The 26,023-nt window shown below is 33.9% G+C and overlaps 1 protein-coding gene and 1 non-coding gene across 2 annotated transcripts; both read left to right on the top strand.

Annotated features, from left to right (window-relative positions):
- The first annotated feature begins 5,243 nt into the window (after window positions 1-5,243).
- On the top strand, window positions 5,244-5,316 carry trnar-ccg (transfer RNA arginine (anticodon CCG)). The gene has a single exon. It is a non-coding gene; the product is annotated as a tRNA-Arg (tRNA).
- Window positions 5,317-9,394: 4,078 nt separating this feature from the next.
- si:ch211-171b20.3 (uncharacterized) lies at window positions 9,395-16,541 on the top strand. Its single transcript, XM_050056288.1, has 7 exons — window positions 9,395-9,746; window positions 9,830-9,875; window positions 11,564-11,658; window positions 12,026-12,164; window positions 14,216-14,323; window positions 14,424-14,479; window positions 15,335-16,541. Exons 1-7 carry the CDS (start codon window positions 9,539-9,541, stop codon window positions 15,472-15,474), a joined length of 792 nt encoding a protein of 263 aa, XP_049912245.1. The 5' UTR covers window positions 9,395-9,538; the 3' UTR covers window positions 15,475-16,541.
- The last annotated feature ends 9,482 nt before the right edge of the window (window positions 16,542-26,023 follow it).

Genomic DNA, 26,023 nt, shown 5'->3' with positions numbered 1-26,023 from the left:
GCCTCCACAGTCACCAGATCTCAGTCCAATAGAGCACCTTTGGGATGTGGTGGAACGGGAGATTCTCATCATGGATGTGCAGCCAACAAATCTGCAGCAACTGTGTGATGCTATCATGTCAATATGGACCAAAATCTCTGAGGAATGTTTCCAGCACCTTGTTGAATCTATGATCTACGATGATGAATTAATGCATTTCCAATGGCTAAACTCTGTATTAGCAAGGTGTACCTAATAAAGTGGCTGGTGAGTGTATACTGCAGGTGCACGTGAATTCATTCTACAATTTGTCAGGCACTTGCCACTAGTGCATGTGCTGATAGTTGACAGTGATGAATCACAAGTGAGAGGCCAATGTGAGGAGAACTCACTCAAATGTATTCAGGTGTAAAGTTGCCTCAGGGCCTAAAACAGTGACACGTGTAAAGGTCACAATACTCTGTGACAGTGCTGTTCAAAATGTAACCTTAAAGAAGTATTTCACTGCTGGAAAGATGGTCCAAAAAACTAGGCTGTCTATGGAATAGAAAGATGCAAATACTTATGACATTGGTGCTATGCGACCAGAGAAAACAAAGGAAAGGGGCTGTGACTTTTGCTTTTGAAAACCGCCAACTACCAGAATGCACTGCGCCACACTGGACCAACACACATGCTAAAATATGTTTATGAAAACATGTGAGGACAGAAATAGGCAACACAGTAACAGAATCTTTCATATTTGATTAACACTGCTTAGTTTTATTGTTTGAGCTCAGTTTTTTCTGCTTGTTTTTACAATACAGGAAACAGTATGGCGCTCACTTCCTGTTTGCAAACTCTCGTGTTACAGGTAAACAGTGCACTGTATGTTCCTGAAGACATTTTAGGTGAGAAAAAGGCAACACATTAACTGAATCTTGGTTTGTGTTTGATCGGCACTGGGTAGTTTTACAGTTTGGACTTAGTTTTAGAGAGGTGCGTCTATACTCTTTGTGTCCAAATCTGTAGTTTGCAACAGCACCAGAGCCACCAAAAATCCCAGAAATGTGTCATCTGGTAGATTTTCACTGGGAAATGAGCAGGGAGATCTGAGTGCTGATAAGATGGAGGTAAGTTTAACATATTTTATTTACACATACTACCCACAATGTTGTGACACAGACCTGGTTGAAAATCGACAAAGTATCACTTTAAGATGTGCATAACGCACAGTCAGGTGTTCACTTCAGCTCCATTTTTTGTAGGAATATAAAGCTAAAATGATTGGTCAATCAATTGTTCAATCGACAGAAAGGCAATAATTTTGTTAATAGTTAAGTCATTTAAGTTTTTTTTTTCCATGCAAAAATGCCAAAAATTTGCTGGTTTCAACTTTTCTGATAATAAATTGAATATGTAGAGTTTTGGAGTGGCAAAACAAGCAGTCTGAAGATGTTTTCTGGCATTTATTGAACAGTTGATTAACCAAGAATCAAAACAAGTAGTTGCAGCTCTAGGTGCCTTTTAACACAATCTAAACATTTGTACTGTGCATCTTGAAGAATTTGAAAGCAAGATATGGGATTTTAGATCACAAAATATGACTAATGTGTGATGTCAGTTTCCTTACAGTGGGTATTTTGAGTTGATGAATCATTATGACCCAGTTGAAACAAATCCTTTCCTGTGTACAATGCAATCCTCTAAAACTGTATTAAAGAATATCAGGATGATATCACCGTTCTGCGTAGTATGCGACGTGAAAAGGCGTATGTGTGTGACCATGTGCGTACACCCCTGGGCAGCACTTTGGTTCTCCTCAACACATTAGGGAAGCCATAATTGTGTCATTGACTGAGATCAGATGATATCTACCGGAAAGCTGCACACAGCCCAGCCTGTGGGAGAGTATATGGCTGCAATAATGTGAAGAAAACTACCGGAGGATGTGTAATCACACCACAACACCGTAGAATCCTGACCTAATGAAGTTAATTTGATTCATAATAGGGAGCGGTTATTTGAAAACACGTTGAATGAGCTGTTGCTTCTGTATGATGCCAAGTCACAGGCAGGTGTGAAAAGTTTGGTCATCTTTAGAGTTGAAACAAACTACATTTCACTATGGTTATTTCTATTTCTAAACCCAATTTTAAAGGTCCAGTGTGTAGGATTTAGGGCAGTGACACTCAGCTGACAGCATGTTGGCCAAATCCGCACCATATCCTGTGGAAAAGAAGCTTTTATTTACTTTAATTTGACAGATAAGAAACAATACATTGTGTAGACAATAAAGCTTCCACAAAAATAGCATTTTAATCTTGTGTGTGATTTATCCTTCGGGGATTTATCCTGGCTTCATATGAGCAGAGGAAATCTCTTCTAGCTGCTAGGCTAATTTATACAATGTAAAATGCCATAGGCTTGTGCTAATAAAGTTAGCATGTTGTATTTGTTTGGAAAACGTGTTTAGTATAAGACAGTTGTTTTGTCGGTGAACCTTATGAGTTGTAATGGAGCCGAATTTTGTAACATTATCTTTGTTAAATGTTGCTGTTGTCCCTGGCTTCATATGAGTAGAGGAAAAGTCGGCTAGCTGCTAGGCTAATTTATACAATGTAAAATGCCATAGGCTTGTGCTAAAAACATGAGCATGTTGTATTTGTGGGGAAAATGTGTCCAGATAAAGACAAGTGTTTGTCTGTGAATGCTGTGAGTTATAGTGAAGTGTACTTGTGTTTGAAATTGTCTCTATTAAGCCATGTTTAATGTGTGTTTAATGTGTGTTTTGAATCAACTAAACTTTACAGCACTTCACATAAATCTCGTCACTGACAAGTGTTTTCGAGGTGTAACTGCAGAGTGACACAGACACACCATCACACAAGTATGAATGCTCACAATGGCGTAGGCGACATGCGTAGGCTACGGCGTAGGGTCTGCCTCACAAGTATAAATCCCACTTAAGCCTTAAATGTCCTTAGATCCTAAAAATGCCCCTGTATAAACCTCACAAACGCAGGGCTGCTGTGACTGGCCCCTGACCTCTTGTCATTTTGCAAAAGTGGACCATGAGCAAAGCAAGTTTAGTATCCCTGCTTTAGGGGGATATTTTGGCAGAAACTGAATAAAATAAGAATGTTTTCTTCATTGAATAATCACCTAAAAATGAGAAACATGTTTTCGTTACCTTAAAGGGATAGTGCACCCAAAAATGAAAATTCAGCCATTATCTACTCACCCATATGCCGAGGGAGGCTCAGGTGAAGTTTTAGAGTCCTCACAACACTTGCGGAGATCTGAGGGGGGAGGGGGTAGCAACAAAACGTGTGTGCGCTTGTGTGCGAGACCAGTGAAAGCACGTGAACACACATGAACGCGGTGCCCATGTCTCACGGTCTCGCATAAGCGCACACACGTGAACGCGCTGCACAGAGAGGCAGTTAGAGCTACAGGCTACAATGAGGCTAAAAACAGAGTTCAAATGAAGTTTTTCCAAACAACTTTTTATGTCGGGGCTTCAGGACACTTGGATCACTACGAACGAGCAGTATGGAGATATTTTGTGGTTTCAATTATGTGTTTTTGGACGTTTGAATCTGGGGCGCCATAAGCCTGCATTAGGTGGAGTTGTGTTGCTACCTCCTCTCCCCTGAGATCTCCGCAAGTGTTGTGAGGACTCTAAAACTTCACCTGAGCCTCCCTCGACATATGGGTGAGTAGATAATGGCTGAATTTTCATTTTTGGGTGCACTATCCCTTTAAAATGAGCTGTTTATATCAACACAGTAAGCGGTTCCTCATCTACAGAGATCACCATGTTGCAACGACATGTTTCTATAGTAGCCTAGGGTAGAACGTACAAACCAAACATGTCCAAATTAGCAGCCCCTCTGTGATGAGTAGTGTTGGAAAAATGTGTAACGTGAAACTGCTTTATTCAGTATGTTTTACCAGTATTAATCAATTGCTCTGTTTGTTCTGAAGAGGAAGAGACCTCTGAGGATAATTTGGCACCTGGTAAAAGCCTCTTGAATGTCTGGACATTAGCAGGTGCTGGGCAGGTGGGCCGTCTGCAACATGCCAAACATCATAGAAGAAACACTGATTTGTAATTTGACATTGCTTTATTCAGTGTTTTTACTGTTTAAATTACATGTGCCATTTGTTTTGGAGATGAAGAGACCTCTGCAGATAATTCGGCTCACTGTTAAAACCTCCTGAATAACTTCTGTTTTGCAGTCTTCACTGCCAGATTCCACTAAATCCCCCTAAATCTTACACATTGGACCTTTAATGATCCTCAGATCATCACTGCTCTAAATTCACTAAATCACCATACAGTATTTGATTAAAAAATACACCTTTTAGGTCGACACTCTCAACATTTCTCTGCTCACACTTTGTTTTTTAGTATCAGAAAGCCACCTCTGACGTGTGACACCATGACATCATGGTCTCATCAGCACCTGATTGAATGGTTTCATCTCACACATGTGCTATCATGGTGCCTGTGAATGGAGGCAAAGGGGATCACCGCCCAAGTCACAGCATGAGGTGTCTGGCGCTTTCCCGCTTCATTACACTTTGTGAGTACAATTTTCGAGGGATTGCGGCCTACAGTATGAATCTATATAAATAGCAACTGAGTAAAGGTGTTTCATCCATAAAAATCATTCATTAAAACCATAAAGTTCAAAGAGGATATTTCCGTGATACTGTGTGACACGAGAGCCCCGGGGAACATAGTATTGATTGAGAAAACCCTGCTTGCAGAATGATTAACAGCTTGAACCGGCCAAGCTTTGAAGTATAAATCATTCCCCTTACGTGCTACAGTATATTTTGTTAACTGCCTCACAATTCGTGACCCACAGAGTGCGTGGGCCGGGACATTCATTGACCGTGTTTGGGTGACCTTCTTTCTTAAAAGGCTTCAACTGGGATGTCAGTGGTTAGCAGGGGGATGTCTTTGAAGGTATTTCCTATTTTTTATTTATTTATTTTTGTTAGAATTTTATTCAGAGCAAAAGGAATTAAGACTGCAATTTTACTAGTTCCTCAAACACAAATGCCACATAGTGCCAAACACACTTCACAGTGGTTATATAGCAATCAGCTTAGCTACAAGTAAAATTCAAGAGCTACTGTGGTACTTTTTCATTCATTAACCTTGTATTCAGTGTATACAATAATTCAACAATAATTCAATATCCCACAAAGAATAGATCACAGATGTAACCCAGAACATTAAAGTCAAAGAGAATTTATCAAATTCTTGTGGCCCAGTGGCCTAATGGATAAGGCATCAGCCTCCGGAGCTGGGGATTGTGGGTTCAAGTCCCACCTGGGTCGTGTGGGTCTCACTTGGATGGATAGGTGTAAACCAACTTATGAAGTCTATATAGCCTTTGCACCTTCAGAGACACTGTACAGCTGAGATGTCAGTCTGACATGTCATAGTAGGAGAAACACAGGCATAGATAATGGCTTAATTCCATTTAGCTGCTGCAGTTTCATTGTGCATGTTTGCTCACATATCATGGGACGCCTAAATAGAATAAACTAATCATAAATGTTATTGATAATGCCTGTGCTTTCCTTACTGTCAGGACTTGTGAAAACAAATAATGTGTTAATGATAAAGTGCCACAGAGGACTTTATAAAGAGCAAAGCAAATGAAATAGTGTGCCAGACCTTACAATCCAAAATTATAAAGTATCTCACAGTACACAACAGTCCTGTTATTCTAATACTGTACATTAAACTGCTGTTGTGAGGAAGCAGAGAGTATTCTGTTTTGTGTTGGCTGAACGTTAGTGCTACATTGTCTGCTTTCTATTTTACTAAACACGAGATACAGCAAAGAAATATTGACGTATGACACACGGGTCATGTCAGAATGTCAAAAACAGATTTTAGCAAAATCTGTAAAAAGAAGAGAAAGGAGGACATAAGATTATTCCTCTGCAAAATATAGTTCAAGTCTCAAAAATTCAGAATGTCATATTGTTTAAATAGTTATTATTTACTACTGAATTATAATTATTGACACATTAAGATGTAGCATTTGAATTTCTTTACACTGCTGGATTGTTTAATATACAACAAATATGCCATATACTAGTTGATTAAATGCTTTTTAAAGTAATTTTTAAAATGTTAAAACAGATTTCAGCAGAATTACTATGAAGAAAAGAAGGGAGGACATGTAACGTTTTATACTGGATGCTTTGCTGCCCCTCTGTGGTAAAATATGTGCACATACACGCACATAGTGTGTATAATGCCAATTGAATTGAAACCATAGGCTTAACTCATCTGAGGAACAGCATATCTGCCTAAAATTAAAATATTAACAAAAAGTCATAAAACAAAAGGTCTGTCATGAGTAAAATGCATCATCATTAAAGTGTATCATTAGACATGGAAAGCTGCTATTTGCAGATGATGAGTGTGGCAGAAACAGATTGTAGACTGTCTTGTTAGAGTTAGTTGAGTGATGCCCGTGTTTAATAGAAATAAATCAGCCACCTTTTGAGTGTGTTCCAAACATTACCACTGTGACACAAATGCTCATGTAGGCCTAGTTTTCAAAATCTAATTTAAGATCACCTCACCATGTTTATACAGGTCCCGTTAACCATAAGAAGCATAGAATGAGCATTGTATTTAGTTGTTGACTTAATCTATTTGATTTATAATGTGGGTTTTTTTTCAGGAGTTCACAGGACTCAAAATTCAAAATAAAAAACCTGGGACAAAACTTCACCTAATTACGATTCCCAATATGTTATTTCCACAGCCTAGGAAAGTTCAATCAATATTTGTTCAGACGAACTCCTCTCTGTCAAACCAGACACCAGAGACGTTCTGAATGGGGAAATGTAATCATAAACATAAACAAGATTAACAAATTGCCATTATTATTACAACCGGTTCTAATATTACAGTTAAGGGCGGTGCTTAATGTGGTTAGTGCAAGTGGCGTTGCTGTTGCTGGGCTGCTGTGGGTCGGTGCTGTCTCTGTTTGATAACTTTTAAATGTATTAAAAGCAGTAAACTGAAATGTAATATGAGTGTTAGGTAGGCTACATCACTATTGACTGTTAAAGTTTTATAAAGTGTTTGTATGTCATGAAAAATGTCATAACAAAGGTCATAAAAACTAATAAAAAAAACTGAAGATATAGTATAATATGTTGTCAAATAGTCATAGTGTGTGCACTTTTTCTGTATGACACTCAATCTTATGGTGGCTCCCAAAATTGTCACTAAAATGGCCATGAAAACTGTGAGCTAAAATACTCTAAAATGATCAGGTTAACTGTTAAGTTTCTAAAAATGTGTCCTGGAATAATTCCTGCCAAACCCACCTCAAGAGTTTGGTTGCAGAGGGTGTCGATTGAAAATGTCCCCCCACACACATAATGTTAAATAAGTGATTATGGCGCTGGTAATTAGCAAAGGGTATCCATTTCCCTTCAGCTTAATTTAATTACTTGTTTTAGCGGTGATGTTTGTTTCGCCCCCTCATAATGAGCTCATTATTGACCTTAGATATGATCTTGTTGGTCTATATATATAAGAACAGAAATCAGAAAATGATCTTGTATTGGGCTGAAAACTTTGGTATTGGGTAACAAATGAGACAGGTTTTACATCTTCTGAGTGAGTACTGTCTCTGCAGGGGGTCAGTCAGAACAGGGGAGGCAGATTTGTCTGTCTCAGGATTTACTGCAGGAACTGTCATTAAAGGTTACAGAGACAGGTAGCCGTGGTTTTATCTTAAAGGACTCACACCAAAGGAAGAAATGCACAGAAATCCACTCAACTTGTTACACAGAAAGTCCACACGACCTGTCTTTAGGTCATACATCAAACTAACTAGGGAGGGTCTTGTGCTCAGTATTATACTATTGGTCTGTCCAAAATGTAAAAATTAAAGGAAAGAAACCATTAAATTAAGGGATTCGTAAACTGAAAATGGGAAAAAATGAAGCTAAATTTGTACATTTTCCTGAAGCGAAAACACCATGCTATTGTGTACCACCCAGTAATACTGAATAACTCTTTTGTGTCGTAATTTTTTTTTTAAAGATGATGCAGTGAGTCCATGTCAGCAACTATAGTCCAAAATTAGCCATAGTTGTTACATGCACGTACGTCCATTGTAGATGATATGGCACCAAAGAAAGCAAAAGATCAGGGAGAGCATGGCAGAAAAGTTGGCCAATCTGTTTTAATGAATAGCCACAGGTTACATGACTGATTTAATTTAAGTAATTAATAGATTTAGGCTGGGTTGCACCAACAAAGATTAATTAGATCAGCTCTAATCAGAGTTTTATAAAACTAAACTAAATAAAGATTTACCAGAGGTCTTTGGCACTTGGACACCAGAGGGAGATATTTTGTGATCGAGGGACATCTGAGTGGCAGCAGGATAAATCCCCCCATGGACCCCAGACACTGGTGGAGGTGGTGGTGGCTGATGACTCTGAGGCTGCTGACTGCTGGGCTGGATGAGTCTGATGAATCCATAAAGACTAGGTGGTGATGGTGAGGTGGGAGAAAGAACCATATTTAAAATGAGGGGCAGTAAGATGATAGGCTGACAGAGAAGGTGTGTCGCTGTGCTATTGGCTGACTGTGAATCAGCTGATGACTCAATTGACCTACCCAGTCAATGACGCCTAGAGATAGTGAGTGAGCATATGAGCAAGGAGTGAGTGGCAGGGTGAGAAAGAAATTTACAGCCTGAGCATGAGAAGTATTGTCTTCCAACTTTCACAAGAGCTTTATATGGGTATACCTGGAGATTTACAGCAAAGTATTCGGGCTTCTCTCTGTCATTCCGTCCTTTTCTGACCATTTATTATTTCATTAAAATGTTATTTGTAGTTCATTTTGCGGTGCAATGTTTGTTACGATGACCCTTAATTATCATTAACAGCCGACACGAACGTCTCAGAATTATCAAAGTGCCCTGAAACCCCCTCGGTCTGCTGAGAGATAATGATGCACACCTGTGGACACTCCTTAGCTCGTTCCAATGTGTGTTCACTAGGAAGGACTCTTCTTCTGTCTCCTTGGAAGGACTCGTCCTACCAAGGAAGGATCCCTGACTTTGAGAAACACCCCTTGTTGGTGCAATCCAGCCTTAACAATTCAAAACCAAACAAACATGACTGTCCCTTTGTACCTGAACATGTAATCAGAGTGAGGTGGGGGTCCTTGATGTGTTTGAAGGACCAAATTATTTTCCTTGGCAACACATTTTCTTTATGGAAATATAGCAGAGAACCATATCAAGCTCTAAAGGTAACACTTGAGTGGTAATCTACCTCAAGTGTCCCACCTTACCTGATTTCACCCTACTATGTGTGACGGTCTTCATGCAGCCTGTTTCCATGGTGACGCAGTGACTCGGTTACATTGAGCACAGTGATCTGCAGCCTAGCATTACAGCTCGGGGATGTTTAGCTCGTATGAACCGACCGTTATAGCGACAATGTGTCGTGCTTCTGCTCTATAGCCGGCTTATATGTATATATATGTATATATAGCTCCAACATGATGACTTACCAGGTTAATGCATCGCTACCCACCGCAAGGGCTTTAGTATCAGAGGGAGGCTCAAATTGCAGCCAGCAGCGCGGCCCTGATGCGGCTACACATCCGACCTACAGGAGCTACGGGATGAGAGCAGGTGGAGGACAAGCAGCTGTCAGACAAAATGGTCACACACGGAGGAAACTGCCTGTGCTGCAGCCCCTGAGCAGTGAGTACGCGTGCTCCATGGATCTGTACATGCATCAAGATGCTGCTAGCTTAACGGGATGTCACCGCTGTTCTCTGTTGTAGAGTCCAGGGAATGGCAAACCTTGGTGAGCGGCTTCATAGTTGCAGGGTAAGACGTGTTCATTTTGACACAACAAATTGTTTACTCGTTGTCATGGTGTTTCTTTAGAGTCACAATGACCTCTGCTATGGAAAAACTATAATACACATGGGTATAATATAAAACAGCAGGCCTACAGTGTATGAAAATCAGATGACGTCATGTGAGGAAAGTGCGTATGTTTGGTAGTTATCGCTGTAATAGCTCGGAGGCGCTGGGGCAGGCTCTTTTCAGCATTTAAATACCATTACTTCCCTGGTGCCTTGGTACTAATAAGCTTCTAAAGGCCTTTCCTTCACACTGCTGACTGAAGGCGGCAGGTATCTGATCCATCTGCAGTCTCTAACTGGAGTGATTTTACGCACCGTCAAGCCACAATTACGCACAGCACATCCGCTGGTTACATTATGTGCAGCCAGCACCACCAGAGTGATGCAGTGCTGGAGTGTGAGAAAGTACATTTACTCATGTAAGTAGGCCTACAATGTGCCCCAGAAAAATAAATCAATGTATTTAAAAAAGAAAACTTATTTTCAACTATGTATCATGAGCAATACAGCTGTGCAGTGTGAATGATACGTAGGGGAGACCGGGGTTGGTTGTCACACTTTCTTTCAACAGTCATTCTTGCATTAAATGAAAGCTTACCACAAAGTCTAAAGACATGCAGGTTAACTGGTGACTCTAAATTGTCCGTAGGTGTGAATGTGAGTGTGAATGGTTGTCTGTCTCTATGTGTCAGCCCTGTGATAGTCTGGTGACCTGTCCAGGGTGTACCCTGCCTCTCACCCAATGTCAGCTGGGATAGGCTCCAGCCCCCCCACGACCCCCAACAGGATAAGTGGTTACGGAAAATGAATGAATAAATGAATGAAGATAGAAACACCAAATAAGTTTTGAAATGAATACCACCTCTATGATAGTACTCATCAGTGCCCCTTGTGTTTAAACCATGAATTTGAACCAGGTGATTGTTTGAATAATCCAGTGCCGAAAATTTTTTTAGCCTTTATTAAAGCCGTTGTTTCATAATAATTCATTATGAATATAACATTAAATCAAACAGTGAGATTGGAACAGATTAATCTCCATCACAGTATGACCAGGAGCATATGTTAAAATCGCAAACAGCCTATGTTGCCTAGATTTAACACGTCTTGACAAACATTTTAGCTAGCTAAACGCTGACACATATCAAAGCTATTACCTTTGACACTTTAATGTGTTTGACTTTTAAACGACCAACATGAAAAATTTCTCTGACCCATAAAATTTACAAAATATCGCCTCACCTCAGTGTTTTGTGTTTGTTCCACAAAACGACCAGTGCAAAATGAGCAGGATGTCAGGCCAACTGTTTGATATCAGTATCTCAACAACAGTGTCACAGCACCCTCCAGTGTGGCTGTAATATGCACTGTGACAACCAGCCCTGGTCTCCCCTATATGCTGTGCATACAAATATGCAAATAATGACTACTATCTACATAAATCACGCATGCAGCATGCAACATAAATGACTGACATGTTTCTCAGACTTTATGTTGGCTATCTGACAAATAATCTGACCCGAGGGATCAGTGGGTATCAAACTTGATAAGATATCCATGCATGTGTCATTATCCTGAATGGTATTCAACTTTTTAAAATTCATCTGTGCTGGTATGTTGTTTCTCACTCTCTCAATCTGTGTGCAGGTCACCGAACTTAGCCAAAGATGACAGACTGGAAACAGAGGACAGCGACCCGGAGAGGGACATCTGTGGGAGACACTTTCTTTTTGATAAACAATGTAAGAGTTGTAGAACAGGAGCTGCCCTGTCATTATTACAGTTGAGAGTATACAATAAAATAAGATATCCCAGTCATGTATTGATCACTTTGACTCAATACACACTGAATTTGAGTCTTGTTCCTGGATTGTAACCTAACAGCCAGCAGGTGGAGCTCTCATCATATATAATGAACTCAGGTCTCATTTCAGTGAGTGCAAGTGTAACTTTGATACTTCAGTATTATTTTATAATGGGGATTAACAGTATTTATGAAAGAAAGAAATTCCCCATATTTGTTTTAAAAGTCTTTAAATAGACCTTTAGAAAATTATTGTCTTCAGATCAGATGTCAGTTCTGAAGGCGTGTATCTGATCTTTCTTTAGGTGCAAGGTTAGAGAGGACCAGAACTGTGATTCCCCCGCTGCCAAGAGACTACCATGTGCACAGACCTGGCAACCTGCATCCCTTCAGCCTCTCCAAGGAGCTTTCCCACAGCCACGCAAGGCGGCCTTTCAACCTGAGGTAACCACTGGATTAATGTCATTCAGTGCAGTAGCTGAAGCTCTGCCTCTTCACAGCGTATTTCTGGAGACAGCTGCACAGATTGCAGTAATTATACTGAGTTATAAGAATTACAAGAACATCAGCTGAGGAAAAAAAGCAGCCAGATACAATTAATATTTTGACACGCATAATTTGTCTGTCACAAACAGACAAGGTTTTAAGCTGGTTCTTTTTCATGTTTAATATTCTAGTGACGCGGGGCAAATGATTAAAGCTAAAATTGAATTGCTATTAGTTTGCAAAATGATGAGATCATAATCATTTATTACTATTAGTCCTCCGTTTATGGGAACAGTTTAGTTTTATGGCACGCTGCCTTCCCTTTCATACAGTATGTATCAACCCTTAATATAATTTGGGAGAACATACAGAGGCCTGCAACAGTTTGGGCACCCCTGGTCAAAATTTCATTTACTGTGAATAGTCAAGTGAGGAGAAAATGATCTGACCTCCAAGAGACATGAAGTTAAAGATGGAACATTTCAACATTTTAAGCAAGATTCCTACATTATTTTTGTTTTGTATCATTTTAGAGTGGAAAAAAAGGAAAGCGGCGTCATGCAAAAGTTTGGGCACACCAAGACATTTGAGCTCTCAGACAACTTTTAACAGCTTTTCACAGGCTATCAGTTCATATTTAGCTTGGTAAGGCTCTAGCTTGTTCACAGTCATTGTTTGGAAAGGCCAGGTGAAGCTTTATAAATATTCTGACTCCTGAAACCTTCTCCCAACAATCAGCAGCTCCTCTAAACAGCTGCCTAGCACTCTGAAAACTAAAATAACTGATGCCCACAAAGCAGGAGAAGACTATAAGAAGATAGCAAAGTGTTTTCAGGTAGCTTTTTCCTCAGTTCGTAATGTAATTAAGAAATGGCAGTTAGCTGGAACTGTGGAGGTCAAGTTGAGGTCATTCTGAGAGAGTTGCTCGTAGGATTGTTAGAAAGGCAAATCAGAACCTCCGTTTAAATGCAAAAGACCTGCAGGAAGTTTTATCAGACAAGTATAACCATCATGGAATAGTCACAAGAAGAAACCCTTTCCTGTGTCCTCACCACAAAATTCAGCATCAGAAGTTTGCAAAGGAACATCTGAACAAGCCTGATGCTTTTTGCTTTTTTGATGTTAAAATAGAACTTTTTTGGACACAATGAGCAAAGGTATGTTTAGAGAAAAAAGGAACACCTGTCCAACTGTTAAATACCAGGGAGGATCGATCATGCTCTGGGCTTGTGTTGCAGCTAGTGGCACAGGGAACGTTTCACAGGTAGAGGGAAAATGGATTCAGTTAAATTCCAGCAAATTCTGGAGGCAAACATCACAGCATCTGTAAAAAAGCTGAAGATGAAGAGAGGATGGCTTCTACAACAGGACAATGATCCTAAACACACCTTGAAATCCACAATGGGTTACCTCAAGAGGAGCAAGCTGAAGGTTTTCCCATGGCCCTCACAGTCCCCCGACCTAAACATCATTACAAATCTGTGGATAGACCTCTAAAGAGCAGTGCATGAAAATAGCCGAAGAATCTCACAGAGCTAGAAGCCTTTTGCAGGAAGAATGGGCGAAAATCCTCCAAACAAGAACTGAAAGACTCTTAGCTGAATACATTACTCATTTAGAGGCTGTGATACTTGTCAAAGGGGGGGTTCTACAAATTACTGACCATGCAGGGTGCCCAAACGTTTGCTTCAGGCCCTTTTCCTTTTTTGTTTCTTTGAAACTGTAAAAGTTTTCTTGCTTGAAATATTGACGAAATGTGTCATGTTTAACTTCATGCCTTTTGGAGATCAGTTCGTCTTCTACTTACTTAACTACTCACAGTAAACAGAATTTTGACCACTGTCCAAACTTGGTTTTTCAAATGAATGAAGTAGGTTTTCTTAAAGCAAAATATAAATGAAATTTAACTTATTCTCAACTAATCCAAAACCAAATACAAAGGATTCATGTAGCCATATGTGCAGCCCTTCATTTCATATGTTCATAATCTCCTCAATTCTGTCTTCCAGCTACCCTGAGAGATATGAAGTGAACACATCTCCAGCCATCCTCTTCCCCTCCTCTTTAGTCCTCAATGGCAGAAACACGTTCTCAGTCGAGAGCTGCAAGCTCAGCAGGTATTTTTGCCCTTATAAACTAAATCAGACCAAGCCAATCAATACTTTCCTCAATTGTTTCTCACACCTTTGCCTCCCCTGCTTTCCCTCTCCTCCGCAGGCCCAAGGTGAATTATCCAACCTCCAACCTACTGACTGTTAAAGACAATCAAAAGAGTGAGTTGTTTTGATGCTTTCTGGGAAGTCTTTGTTGTGGTCTTGATACGTCAGGTCAGAACGCCCCTGACTGCGTACCGAGGGGAATGCAACCTTCGACCTGCACATGGTGCTGATTTATTGGCAGCAAACATGTCAGTTTTATGGATTTTCCTTCTTCAAACAAAAGGCACGGATCCCACGCCTCATTATTGTCAGTTCCAGGATGCCTTGTTGTTTGTGGGTCATGACAAAGTGGGACAAGGGGTCACATGGAGAGACATGTTTACTGTTGTCAGATGGAGTGTTTATTCCCGTGTTAAAGTCTAAGCACTGTTCTCTTTTATTTTACTTTTATATTTTGATTTACTCCAGTATACTGAAAAACACCAATTATATTTTTATGAAGCACTAAATCCAGGTGAATGGCCTTGTGTAGCGCTTTTCTAGTCTTACGATCACTCAAAGCGCTTTAACACCACGTGTCACATTCGCCCAGTCACACACTGGTGGTCGAGGCTACCATATGTGGTGTCACCTGCTACTCAGTAACCATTCATTTGCACTCACACACCAATATAACAGCCATTGTGTTCGGTATCTTGCCCAAGGATTCTTTGGCATACAGGCCGGAGGAGCTGGTTATCGAACCGCCGATTTTCCGATCAGTGGACGTCTAGCTCTACCGCTGAGCCACAGCCAGACTAACTGATATAACCCTGTAACTCAACATCCTGAAAGTGCCCCTCATATTGTACTTTTTTTCAGTGAATATATTGTTTTATATAGATTTCGTCCTAATTTTTCGTCTTCCCTTCTTTCCATTCATCTCTCTGTGTCTCTTTCCCTCTGTCTTGCTCACCTCTCTATACAAAGACCAGTCCTATCCGGACCCCGTGGTCGGAGCCTCGCGTTCCTTCATCCACAGGATATCCGAGCTGTCCTCCTTGGAGGGTGAGACGGTGAGACAAGAAAAGCTCAAGAAAATGAAGAAACCCAAAAAACCACCATCCTGACAATCAACATCTTCCCAGTCACACTGGTCAAGGATCAAAACCCTCGAGTCCGTGCCAACGACCGATGAACTAAACAAAACATTAAAGGCGCCATTTTCGTTTCAGTGGCTTGTTCTGACTGCTTGTTTGTCCTCAGTGGTATTAGTTTCCAGCTTAACATGGCTGGTCTTCACGTTTTGGGATTCCTGACCTGAGCTCCTCTCTATTAGTGATTACATGTGGTATTTACTGTGGTAAATTGCAGCGTTTGCTCCAACAATAAATGCTGATGATGAATATTAGGCTAAACATTTTCTATTCTGACTCACAGCTGTCAGTAGTTTCCCACTCAACATCTGCATGAAAGATATTTATTTAACCCCTCTAATGGCTTGTAATGGCTGTTATGTAATACCGCCATATTTCTTGCTGTATCATGGACATGTTGCAGAAGCTGTCAAGCTTTGATCTCATTACAACAGTGTTTCAAACATTGCTATTTAAGTGGAATATCTATGTACATATTAAATAGTTTAGCAAAACCATTATTGTGCCTTGTTAAACGTCTTCCTGAAATTAAAATAAATTTATTTTTGTTATTGTTACGCCTTTTGTTAAGAGCTTTTTCCCTTTAATGAGTCATGATTTTTGTTGTCTAGCTTCCAGAAGGCTAATAAAGGGAGCTTCCCCCTCCATTTGGCACATACAGCACATATTGACCAGCGCAGTAATGAGAATGCCTAAAAGATTACATGAAACATTATCTGCATTCCATATCTACAAAACAGATAGAAAACTGTGCCTCCAGACCCCAGAATGTGGTACTTTCCCACATAATGCATTGTTTTGTTGCCGTATGGAGGGCAGCTCATGTCTCTGAATAGTCTTGTTCATTGTATTTGACAAAGACAGCAGTCACAGTCTTTTTGTTTAGAGAGAAGTGGGGACTTAGTTATTATCTGACAATGTAGCAGCTGGAGTCATCGTTAGTGCTTGTTTGCAATGTGTGATAATTCAATTAGCACAATGAGTGGCCCTGTTATTTAAACTATGTTTCATGAAACAACTTGTATCCCTGTTGTCACAGTGTGAATAACTAAAGCAGACCTGTTGCCATCTGTGTATTACTGATGATAATTGGCACAAGGTATGAAGCCAGATGGAACAGCTGCAGCAAGCACAGCCTCAAACATGAGCCTGAAGCCATTTTGTTCAACTGATATATTGCACAAACATCCTGAAGTTTAATTTAATAACTTTTAGTAAGGGAGCATCTAATAATTTGTGAATATTGTAGCATAATTTAAATGTACCGGGTGGAAATGAAGCACAAGAGAATAAATTGACCGAATGAGTGAATATAACCCAATGTAAGATTTATTAGAAAAAGTAGGATCAGTATTGCATAAGACATAATAATGACATAAGAAATGTCATAGTAAAGTATGCCATAAAAAAAGCCATAGCACAGTATGTAGTTGTATAGTATGCCATAAGACACATTTAACAAATTGTGGTAGTATAGCATACCATGAAAAAAATGTCATAAAAATGTCATAATATAGTACTGCAACCGCGAAATGTGATGGTGTAGTATGTAATAAAAACTGTCACAGTATACTATGGCATAAAAATGTGATCACGTATTCCATTAAAAATGACGTAGTATTGTATGCCCTAACATTTTCAGAAAAATGTCATAGTATAGTATTGCAATAAAAGCATTTTAGTGTCGTCTGTTATAAAATGTAAAAAAATTGTCATTGTGTGGTATGCAATAAAAAAACAAACATTTAAATCATTGTCATAGCATTGCTACAATAAAAAAGTCATAGTATCGTATGACATTAAAAACTATTAAGGTACAGTATTACATAAAAATATCATAATATGATGTGCCATAAAAAAAATTGAGAAAAATGTCACAGTATATTATGTTGTAAAAAAAACTGTCAATATAAGATATTCCAAAAAGACATTTCATAGTACAAACACTGAAAAAAATGTCATAGTATAATATGTAATAAAACAACAACATTAAAGAATACAATATCAAACCATATCATATAATACTGTCAAAAAAGAATTTGTCAGAAAAAAACTGTCATAGTTTAATATATAAAAAAAATCAGTATAGTATGTTAAAATATATCATAGAATAGCATGTCAAAAAATTAATACTGTAATATGTCAAAAAATATTGTTTGTTAAAAAATTGTCATAATATAGCATGTCAAACATGTAGTATAATTTGTTAAAAAATGAAATTTGTGAGAAAAATCTTCATAATATAGTATGTCAAAAAAACATCATAGTACAGTATGTCACAAAATATCACAATATAGTATGTTAAAAAAATATCATAGAATAGCGTGTCAAACAACCACCATAGTATAGTATATAACAAATATAGTATATTTTGTAAAAAAAAAAACTTTGTCAGAAAAATCATCATACTATAGTACATATAAAAATTCATTGCATAATATGTAATAAAACGTATAATATTGAAATATGTCAAAACATATCATATATGTCAAGAAATCGTCATAGTATAGTATGTCAAGAATATATCATAGCAAAGAATGTCAAAAATATCATAGCACAGAACGTTAAAAAAAATGTCATAGTATAGGATTTCAAAAAATTTGTCATAGAATTGCATGTTAAAAAAATGTCAGTATAATATATCAAAAATGTCATAGCATAGCATGTCAAAAAAATCATCATGGTATAGTATGTCAAAAAAAAATCATAGTATAGCATGACCAAAAAAATCATAGTATAGTATGTCAAAAATCATCATAGCATAGCATGTCAAAAAAATTATCATAGTAGAGTGTGTCAAAAAATCATCATAGTATAGTATGTCAAAAAAACATATCATAGCATAGTATGTCAAAAAAGGTCATAGTATAGTATGTCAAAAAAATCAGCATAGTATAGTATGTCAAAAAAAATCATCATAGTATAGTATGTCAAAAAAATCATAGTATAGTATATCAAAAATCATCATAGCATAGTATGTCAAAAAAAATTATCATAGTATAGTATGTCAAAAATCATCATACTATAGTATGTTAAAAGGAATCATAGTATAGTATGTCAAAAAATATCATAGTATAGTATGTCAAAAAATTAGCATAGTAAATTATGTCAAAAAATATCACAGTTTAGTATGTCAAAAAATATCATAGTATAGTATGTCAAAAAATCATAGTACAGTATGTCAAAAAAATATTATAGTAGAGTATTTAAAAAAAATCATAGTATAGTATGTCAAAAAATGTCATAGTATAGTATGTCAAAAAAATCATCATAGTATAGTATGTTAAATAAAAATCATCGGAGTATAGTATGTCAAAAACATCATAGTATAGTATGTCAAAAAAAAAATCATAGTATAGTATGTCAAAAAATGTCATAGTATAGTATGTCAAAAATATCATAGTATAGTATGTAAAAAAAATGTCATAGTATAGTATGTCAAAAAAAATCATAGTATAGTGTGTCAAAAAATGTCATAGTATAGTATGTCAAAAAATATCATAGTACAGCATGTCAAAAACAATGTCATGATATAGTGTGTCAAAAAAATCATCATAGTATAGTATGTCAAAATAATGTCATAGTATAGGATGTCAAAAACTAGCATAGTATAGTATGTCCAAAAAACAATCATCATAGTATAGTATGTCAAAGAAATATCATAGTATAGGATTTCAAAAAATATCATAGTATAGTATGTCAAACAAAATCAGCATAGTATAGTATGTAAAAAAAAATCAAAGTATAGTATGTCAAAAAATATCATAGTATAATATGTCAAAAAAATGTCATATTATAGTAGGTCAAAAAATATCACAGTATAGTCTGTCCAAAAAAATCATAGTATAGTATGTTAAAAAAAATATCATAGCATAATATGTAAAAAATCATCATAGTATAGTATGTCAAAAAAATCATCATAGTATAGTATGTCAAAAAATATAATAGTAAAGTATGTCTAAAAAATCATCATAGTATAGTATGTAAAAAAAAATCATAGTATAGTTTGTCAAAAAAATGTCATAGTATAGTGTGATAAAAAAAATATAATACTAAAGTATGACTAAAAAATCATCATAGTATAGTATGTCAAAAAAAATCATAGTATAGTATGTCAAAAAATGTCATACCATAGTATGTCAAAAAATATAATAGTAAAGTATGTCTAAAAAATCATCATAGTATAGTATGTCAAAAGAAATCATAGTATAGTATGTCAAAAAAATGTCATAGTTTAGTATGTCAAAAAATATCATAGCATAGTAAGTAAAAAAGAATCATAGTATAGTATATCAAAAAAATCATAGTATAGTATGTCAAAAAATAATCACAATATAGTATGTCACTCAAATCATCATAGTATAGTATGTCAAAAAATAACATAGTATAGTATGTCAAAAAAAATCATCATAGTATAGTATGTCAAAAGAAATAAATCATAGTATAGTATGTCAAAAAAATCATAGTATAGTATGTCAAAAAATATCACAGTATAGTCTGTCCAAAAATATCATAGTATAGTATGTAAAAAATCATCATAGTATAGTATGTCAAAAAAAATAATAGTAAAGTATGTCTAAAAAATCATCATAGTATAGTATGTCAAAAAATATCATTACATAGTATGTCAAAAAGTACCATAGTATAGTATTTAAAAAAGAAATCATAGTGTAGTATGTCAAAAAATATCATGGTATAGCATGTCAAAAAATGTCATATCATAGTATGTCAAAAAATATCATAGTATAGTATGTCAAAAAATACCATAGTATAGTATGTCAAAAAAGTCATAGTATAGTATGTCAAAGACAGTCATAGTATAGTATGTCAAGATAAAAGTCATAGTATACTATGTCAAAAAATATCATAGTATAGCATGTCCAAAAAAATCATAGTATAGTATGTCAAAAAAAAATATCTTAGTATAGTATGTAAAAAATCATCATACTAAAGTATGTCAAAAAAATCATCATAGTATAGTATGTCAAAAAATATAATAGTAAAGTATGTCTAAAAAATCATCATAGTATAGTTTGTCAAAAAATGTCATAGTATAGTATGTCAAAAAATTTATAGTATAGTATTAAATAAAAAAAACATAGTATAGTATGTCAAAAATATCAAAGTATGCTATGTCAAAAACTACCATAGTATAGCATGTCAAAAAAATAATAGTATAGTATGTCAAAAAAAAAAACATCATACGATACTATGTCAAAAAATATCATAGTATAGTATGTCAAAAAAAATATCATAGTATAGTATGTCAAAAATATCATTGTATAGTATGTCAAAAAATATCATAGTTTAGTATTTCAAAAAGAAAAAAACCCATAGTATAGTATGTCAAAAAATGTCATAGTATAGTATATCAAAACATATCAAAGTATAGTATTTAAAAAAAATCATCATAGCATAGTATGTAAAAAAAATCATAGTCTAATATGTCAAAAAATAAAACATTAGAGTATGTCAAAATAATGTCATAGTATAATATGTCAAAAACTACCATAGTATAGTATGTCAAGAAAAAATCATAGTATAGTATGTCAAAAAATGACATAGTATAGTATGTCCAAAAAAATCATAGTATAGTATGTCAAAAAAAATATCATGGTATAGTATTTAAAAAAATTCATCATGGTATAGTGTGTGAAAAAGATCATCATAGTATAGTATGTGAAAAAAATCATCATAATATAGTATGTCAAAAAATATCATAGTATAGTATGTCAAAAAATGTTATAGTAGAGTATGTAAGAAAATCATAGTATAGTATGTCAAAAAATATCATGGTACAGTATGTCAAAAAAATCATAATATAGTATGTCAAAAAAATCATCATAATATAGTATGTCAAAAAAAATCATAGTATAGTATGTCAAAAACTACCATAGTATAGTATGTCAAGAAAAAACTCATAGTATAGTAGGTCCAAAAAAATCATACTGTAGTATTTCAAAGAAAATATCATGGTATAGGATTTAAAAAAAAATCATCATGGTATAGTGTGTGAAGAAAATCATAATAGTATAGCATGTAAAAAAAATCACCATAATATAGTATGTCAAAAAATATCATCGTATAGTATGTCAAAAAAAAAAACATAGTATAGTATGTCAAAAAATATGTCATAGTATAATATGTCAAAAAATATCATAGTATAGTATTTAAAAAACAACATCGTATAGTATGTCAAAAAATGTCATAGTATAGCATTTCAAAAAATATCATAGTATAGTATGTCAAAAAACTACAATAGTATAGTTTGTCAAAAAAATTCATAGTATAGTATGTAAACAAAATGTCATAGTATAGTATATCAAAAAATATCATAGTATAGTATGTCAAAAAAATCATAGTATAGTATGTCAAAAAAAATGTCATAGTATAGTATGTCAAAAAATAACACATTATAATATGTCAAGAATAATGTCATAGTATAGTATGTCAAAAACTACCATAGTATAGTATGTCAAAAAATGTCATAGTAGAGTATGCCAAAAAAAAATTCACAATATAGTATGTCAACAAAATCATCATAGCATACTATGTCAATAAAATCATTATATAGTATGTCAAAAAATCATCATAATATAGTATGTCAAAAAATATTATAGTAGAGTATGTAAAAAAAAATCATAGTATAATATGTCAAAATAATGTCATAGTATAGTATGTCAAAAACTACCATAGTATAGTATGTCAAAAAAAAATCATAGTATAGCATGTCAAAAAATCATCATAGTATAGGATGTCAAAAAATAACACATTACAGTATGTCAAAATAATGTCATAGTATAGTATGTCAAAACCTACCATAGTATACTATGTCAAAAAATGTCATAGTAGAGTATTTAAAAAAAAAAAATCACAATATAGTATGTCAAAAAAAAAATCGTCATAATATAGTATGTCAAAAAATATTATATAGATTATTTAAAAAAAATCACAGTATAGTATGTCAAAAAATATCATAGTAAAGTATGTTAAAAAAAAAATCACAATATAGTATGTCAAAATAATATCAGTATAGTATGTCAAAAACTACCATACTGTAGTATGTCAAAAACAATGTCATAGTAGAGTATGTAAAAAAAAAATCACAATATAGTATGTTAAAAATATAATAGTAGAGTATGTCTAAACAATCACCACAGTATAATATGTCAAAAAATATTGTCGTGGAGTATGTAAAAAAAATCACAATATAGTATGTCAAAAAATCATCATAGTATAGTATGTCAAAAAATCATCATAGTATAGTTTGTCAAAATAATGTCATAGTAGAGTATGTCAAAAACTACCATAGTATAGTTTGTGAAAGAAAAATATCATAGTATAGTATGTCAAAAAAATGTCATAGTATAATATGTCTAAAAATACTGTAGTATAGTATTTAAAAAAAAATCATAGTATAGCATGTCAAAAAATATCATTGTATAGTACGTCATAAAATATCATAGTATAGTATGTCAAAAAATGTCATAGTATAGTTTGTCAAAAAAAATCATAGCATAGTATCTCAATAAAATCATCATAGTATAGTATGTCAAAAACATCATAGTATAGTATGTCAAAAAATGTCATAGTATAATATGTCAAAAAATATCATACTATATGTCAAAAAAATCATCATAGTATAGTATGTCCAAAAAAAAGTCATAATATAGTATGTCAAAAAATATCATAGTATGATATGTCAAAAAAATCATCATAGTATAGTATGTCAAAAAAAAAGTCATAGTATAGTATGTCAAAAAATATCATAGTATAGTATGTCAAAAAGTAACACGTTGTAGTTTGTCAAAATAATATCATAGTAGAGTATGTCAAAATAATGTCAGTATAGTATGTCAAAAACTACCATACTGTAGCATGTCAAAAACAATGTCATAGTAGAGTATGTAAAAAAAATCACAATATAGTATGTCAAAAATATAATAGTAGACTATGTCTAAAAAATCACCACAGTATAGTATGTAAAAAAAATCATCATAGTATAGTGTGTCAAAAAATCATAGAATAGTATTTCAAAAAATATCATAGTATATTATGTCAAAAAAAAATCATAGTAGAGTATGTAAAAAAAAAATCATCGTATAGTATGTTAAAAAATATCATAGGAAAATATGTAAAAAAAATCATCATAGTATAGTATGTCAAAAAATATCATAATATAGTATGTCAAAAAAAATATCATAGTATAGTATGTCAAAAAATATTATAGTAGAGTATGTAACAAAAATCATAGTACAGTATGTCAAAAAAATATCATAGAAGAGTATGTCTAAAAAAATCACAATATAGTATATCAAAAAAATCATCATAGTACAGTATGTCAAAAAATATAATAGTAGAGTATGTCTAAAAAATCATCATAGTATAGTATGTCAAAAAATATTATAGTAGAGTATGTTAAAAAAAAATGACAATATAGTATGACAAAAAAATCATCATGGTATAGTATGTCAAAAAAAGTCATAGTATAATATGTTTAAAAAATCATCATAGTATAATATGTCAAAAAATATCATAGTATAGTATGTCAAAAAAATCATCATAGTATAGTACGTCAAAAAAATATCATAGTATAGTATCTGAAAAAAAAATCATCATAGTATAGTATGTCAAAAAAATCATAGTATAGTATGTCAAAAAATATGATAGTATCAGATGTCAAAAAAATCATCATAGTATAGTTTGTCCAAAAAATCATAGTATAGTATGTCACAAAAATGTCATAGTATAGTATGTCAAAAACTACCATAGTAAAGTATGTCAAAAAATGTTATAGTAGAGTATGTCAAAAAAAAAATCACAATATAGTGTGTCAACAAAATCATCATACCATACTATGTCAATGAAATCATTGTATAGTATGTCAAAAAATCATCATAATATAGTATGTCAAAAAATATGATAGTAGAGTATGTAAAAAAAGTTATAGTATAGTATGTCAAAAAATATTATAGTACCGTATATCAAAAACAATCATAATATAGTATGTCAAAAAAATCATCATAGTATAGTATGGCAAGAAAAATCATAGTAAAGTATGTCAAAATAATGTCATAGTATAGTATGTCAAAAACTACCATAGTATAGTATGTAAAAAAAACAAAAGAATCATAGTATAGTATGTCAAAAAAATGTCATAGTATAGTATGTCAAAAAATATCATAGTATAGTATGTCAAAAAAAATCATAGTATAGCATGTGAAAAAATCATCATAGTATAGTATGTCAAAAAATAACACATTATAGTATAATCATCATAGTATAGTATGTCAAAAAATAACACATTATAGTATGTCAAAACAATCTCATAGTATAGTATGTCAAAAAATGTCATAGCAGAGCATGTTAAAAAACATCACAATATAGTATGTCAAAAAAAATCATCATAATATGGTATGTCAAAAAATATTATAGTAGATTATTTAAAAAAAATCACAGTATAGTATGTCAAAAAATATCATAGTAGAGTATGTTAAAAAAAAATCACAATATAGTATGTCAAAAAAAATCATCATAGTATAGTATCTCAAAAAAATCATAGTATAGTATGTCAAAATAATGTCAGTATAGTATGTCAAAAACTACCATACTGTAGTATGTCAAAAACAATGTCATAGTAGAGTATGTAAAAAAAAAAAATCACAATATAGTATGTCAAAAATATAATAGTAGAGTATGTCTAAAAAATCACGACAGTATAGTATGTCAAAAAATATTGTCATGGAGTATGTAAAAAAAATCACAATATAGTATGTCAAAAAATCATCATAGTATAGTATGTCAAAAAATATCATAGTATAGTTTGTCAAAATAATGTCATAGTAGAGTATGTCAAAAAATCATCACAGTATAGTATGTCAAAAAATATCATAGTATAGTTTGTCAAAATGATGTCATAGTAGAGTATGTCAAAAAAAAAAAATCATAGCATAGTATGTCAAAAAAATGTCATAGTATAGTATGTCAGAAAATATCATAGTATAGTATGTCAAAGAAAAATATCATAGTATAGCATGTAAAAAAATGTCATAGTATAATATGTCAAAAAATATCATAGTATAGTATTTAAACAACAATCATAGTATAGTATGTCAAAAAATATCATTGTATAGTATGTCATAAAACATCATAGTATAATATGTCAAAAAATGTCATAGTATAGTATGTCAAAAAATATCACAGTATAATATGTCAAAAAAATCATCATAGTATAGTATGTCAAAAAATATCATAGTATCGTAGTAAAAAAAAACATAGTATAGTATGTCAAAAAAAATTATCATAGTATAGTATGTCAAAAACTACCATAGTATAGTATGTCAAAAGAAATCATAGTGCAGTATATCATAAAATATCATACTATAGCATGTCAAAAAAAAAAAAATCATAGTATAGTATGTCAAAAAATTTCATAGTATAGCATTAAAAAAAACAACATAGTATAGTATGTCAAAAAATATCAAAGTATGGTATCTCAAAAACTACCATAGTATAGGATGTC

This window comes from Epinephelus moara, chromosome 11, assembly GCF_006386435.1.
Source record: "Epinephelus moara isolate mb chromosome 11, YSFRI_EMoa_1.0, whole genome shotgun sequence".
Taxonomy (NCBI): domain Eukaryota; kingdom Metazoa; phylum Chordata; class Actinopteri; order Perciformes; family Serranidae; genus Epinephelus; species Epinephelus moara.
This window is presented reverse-complemented; position numbering and strand designations above follow the sequence as displayed.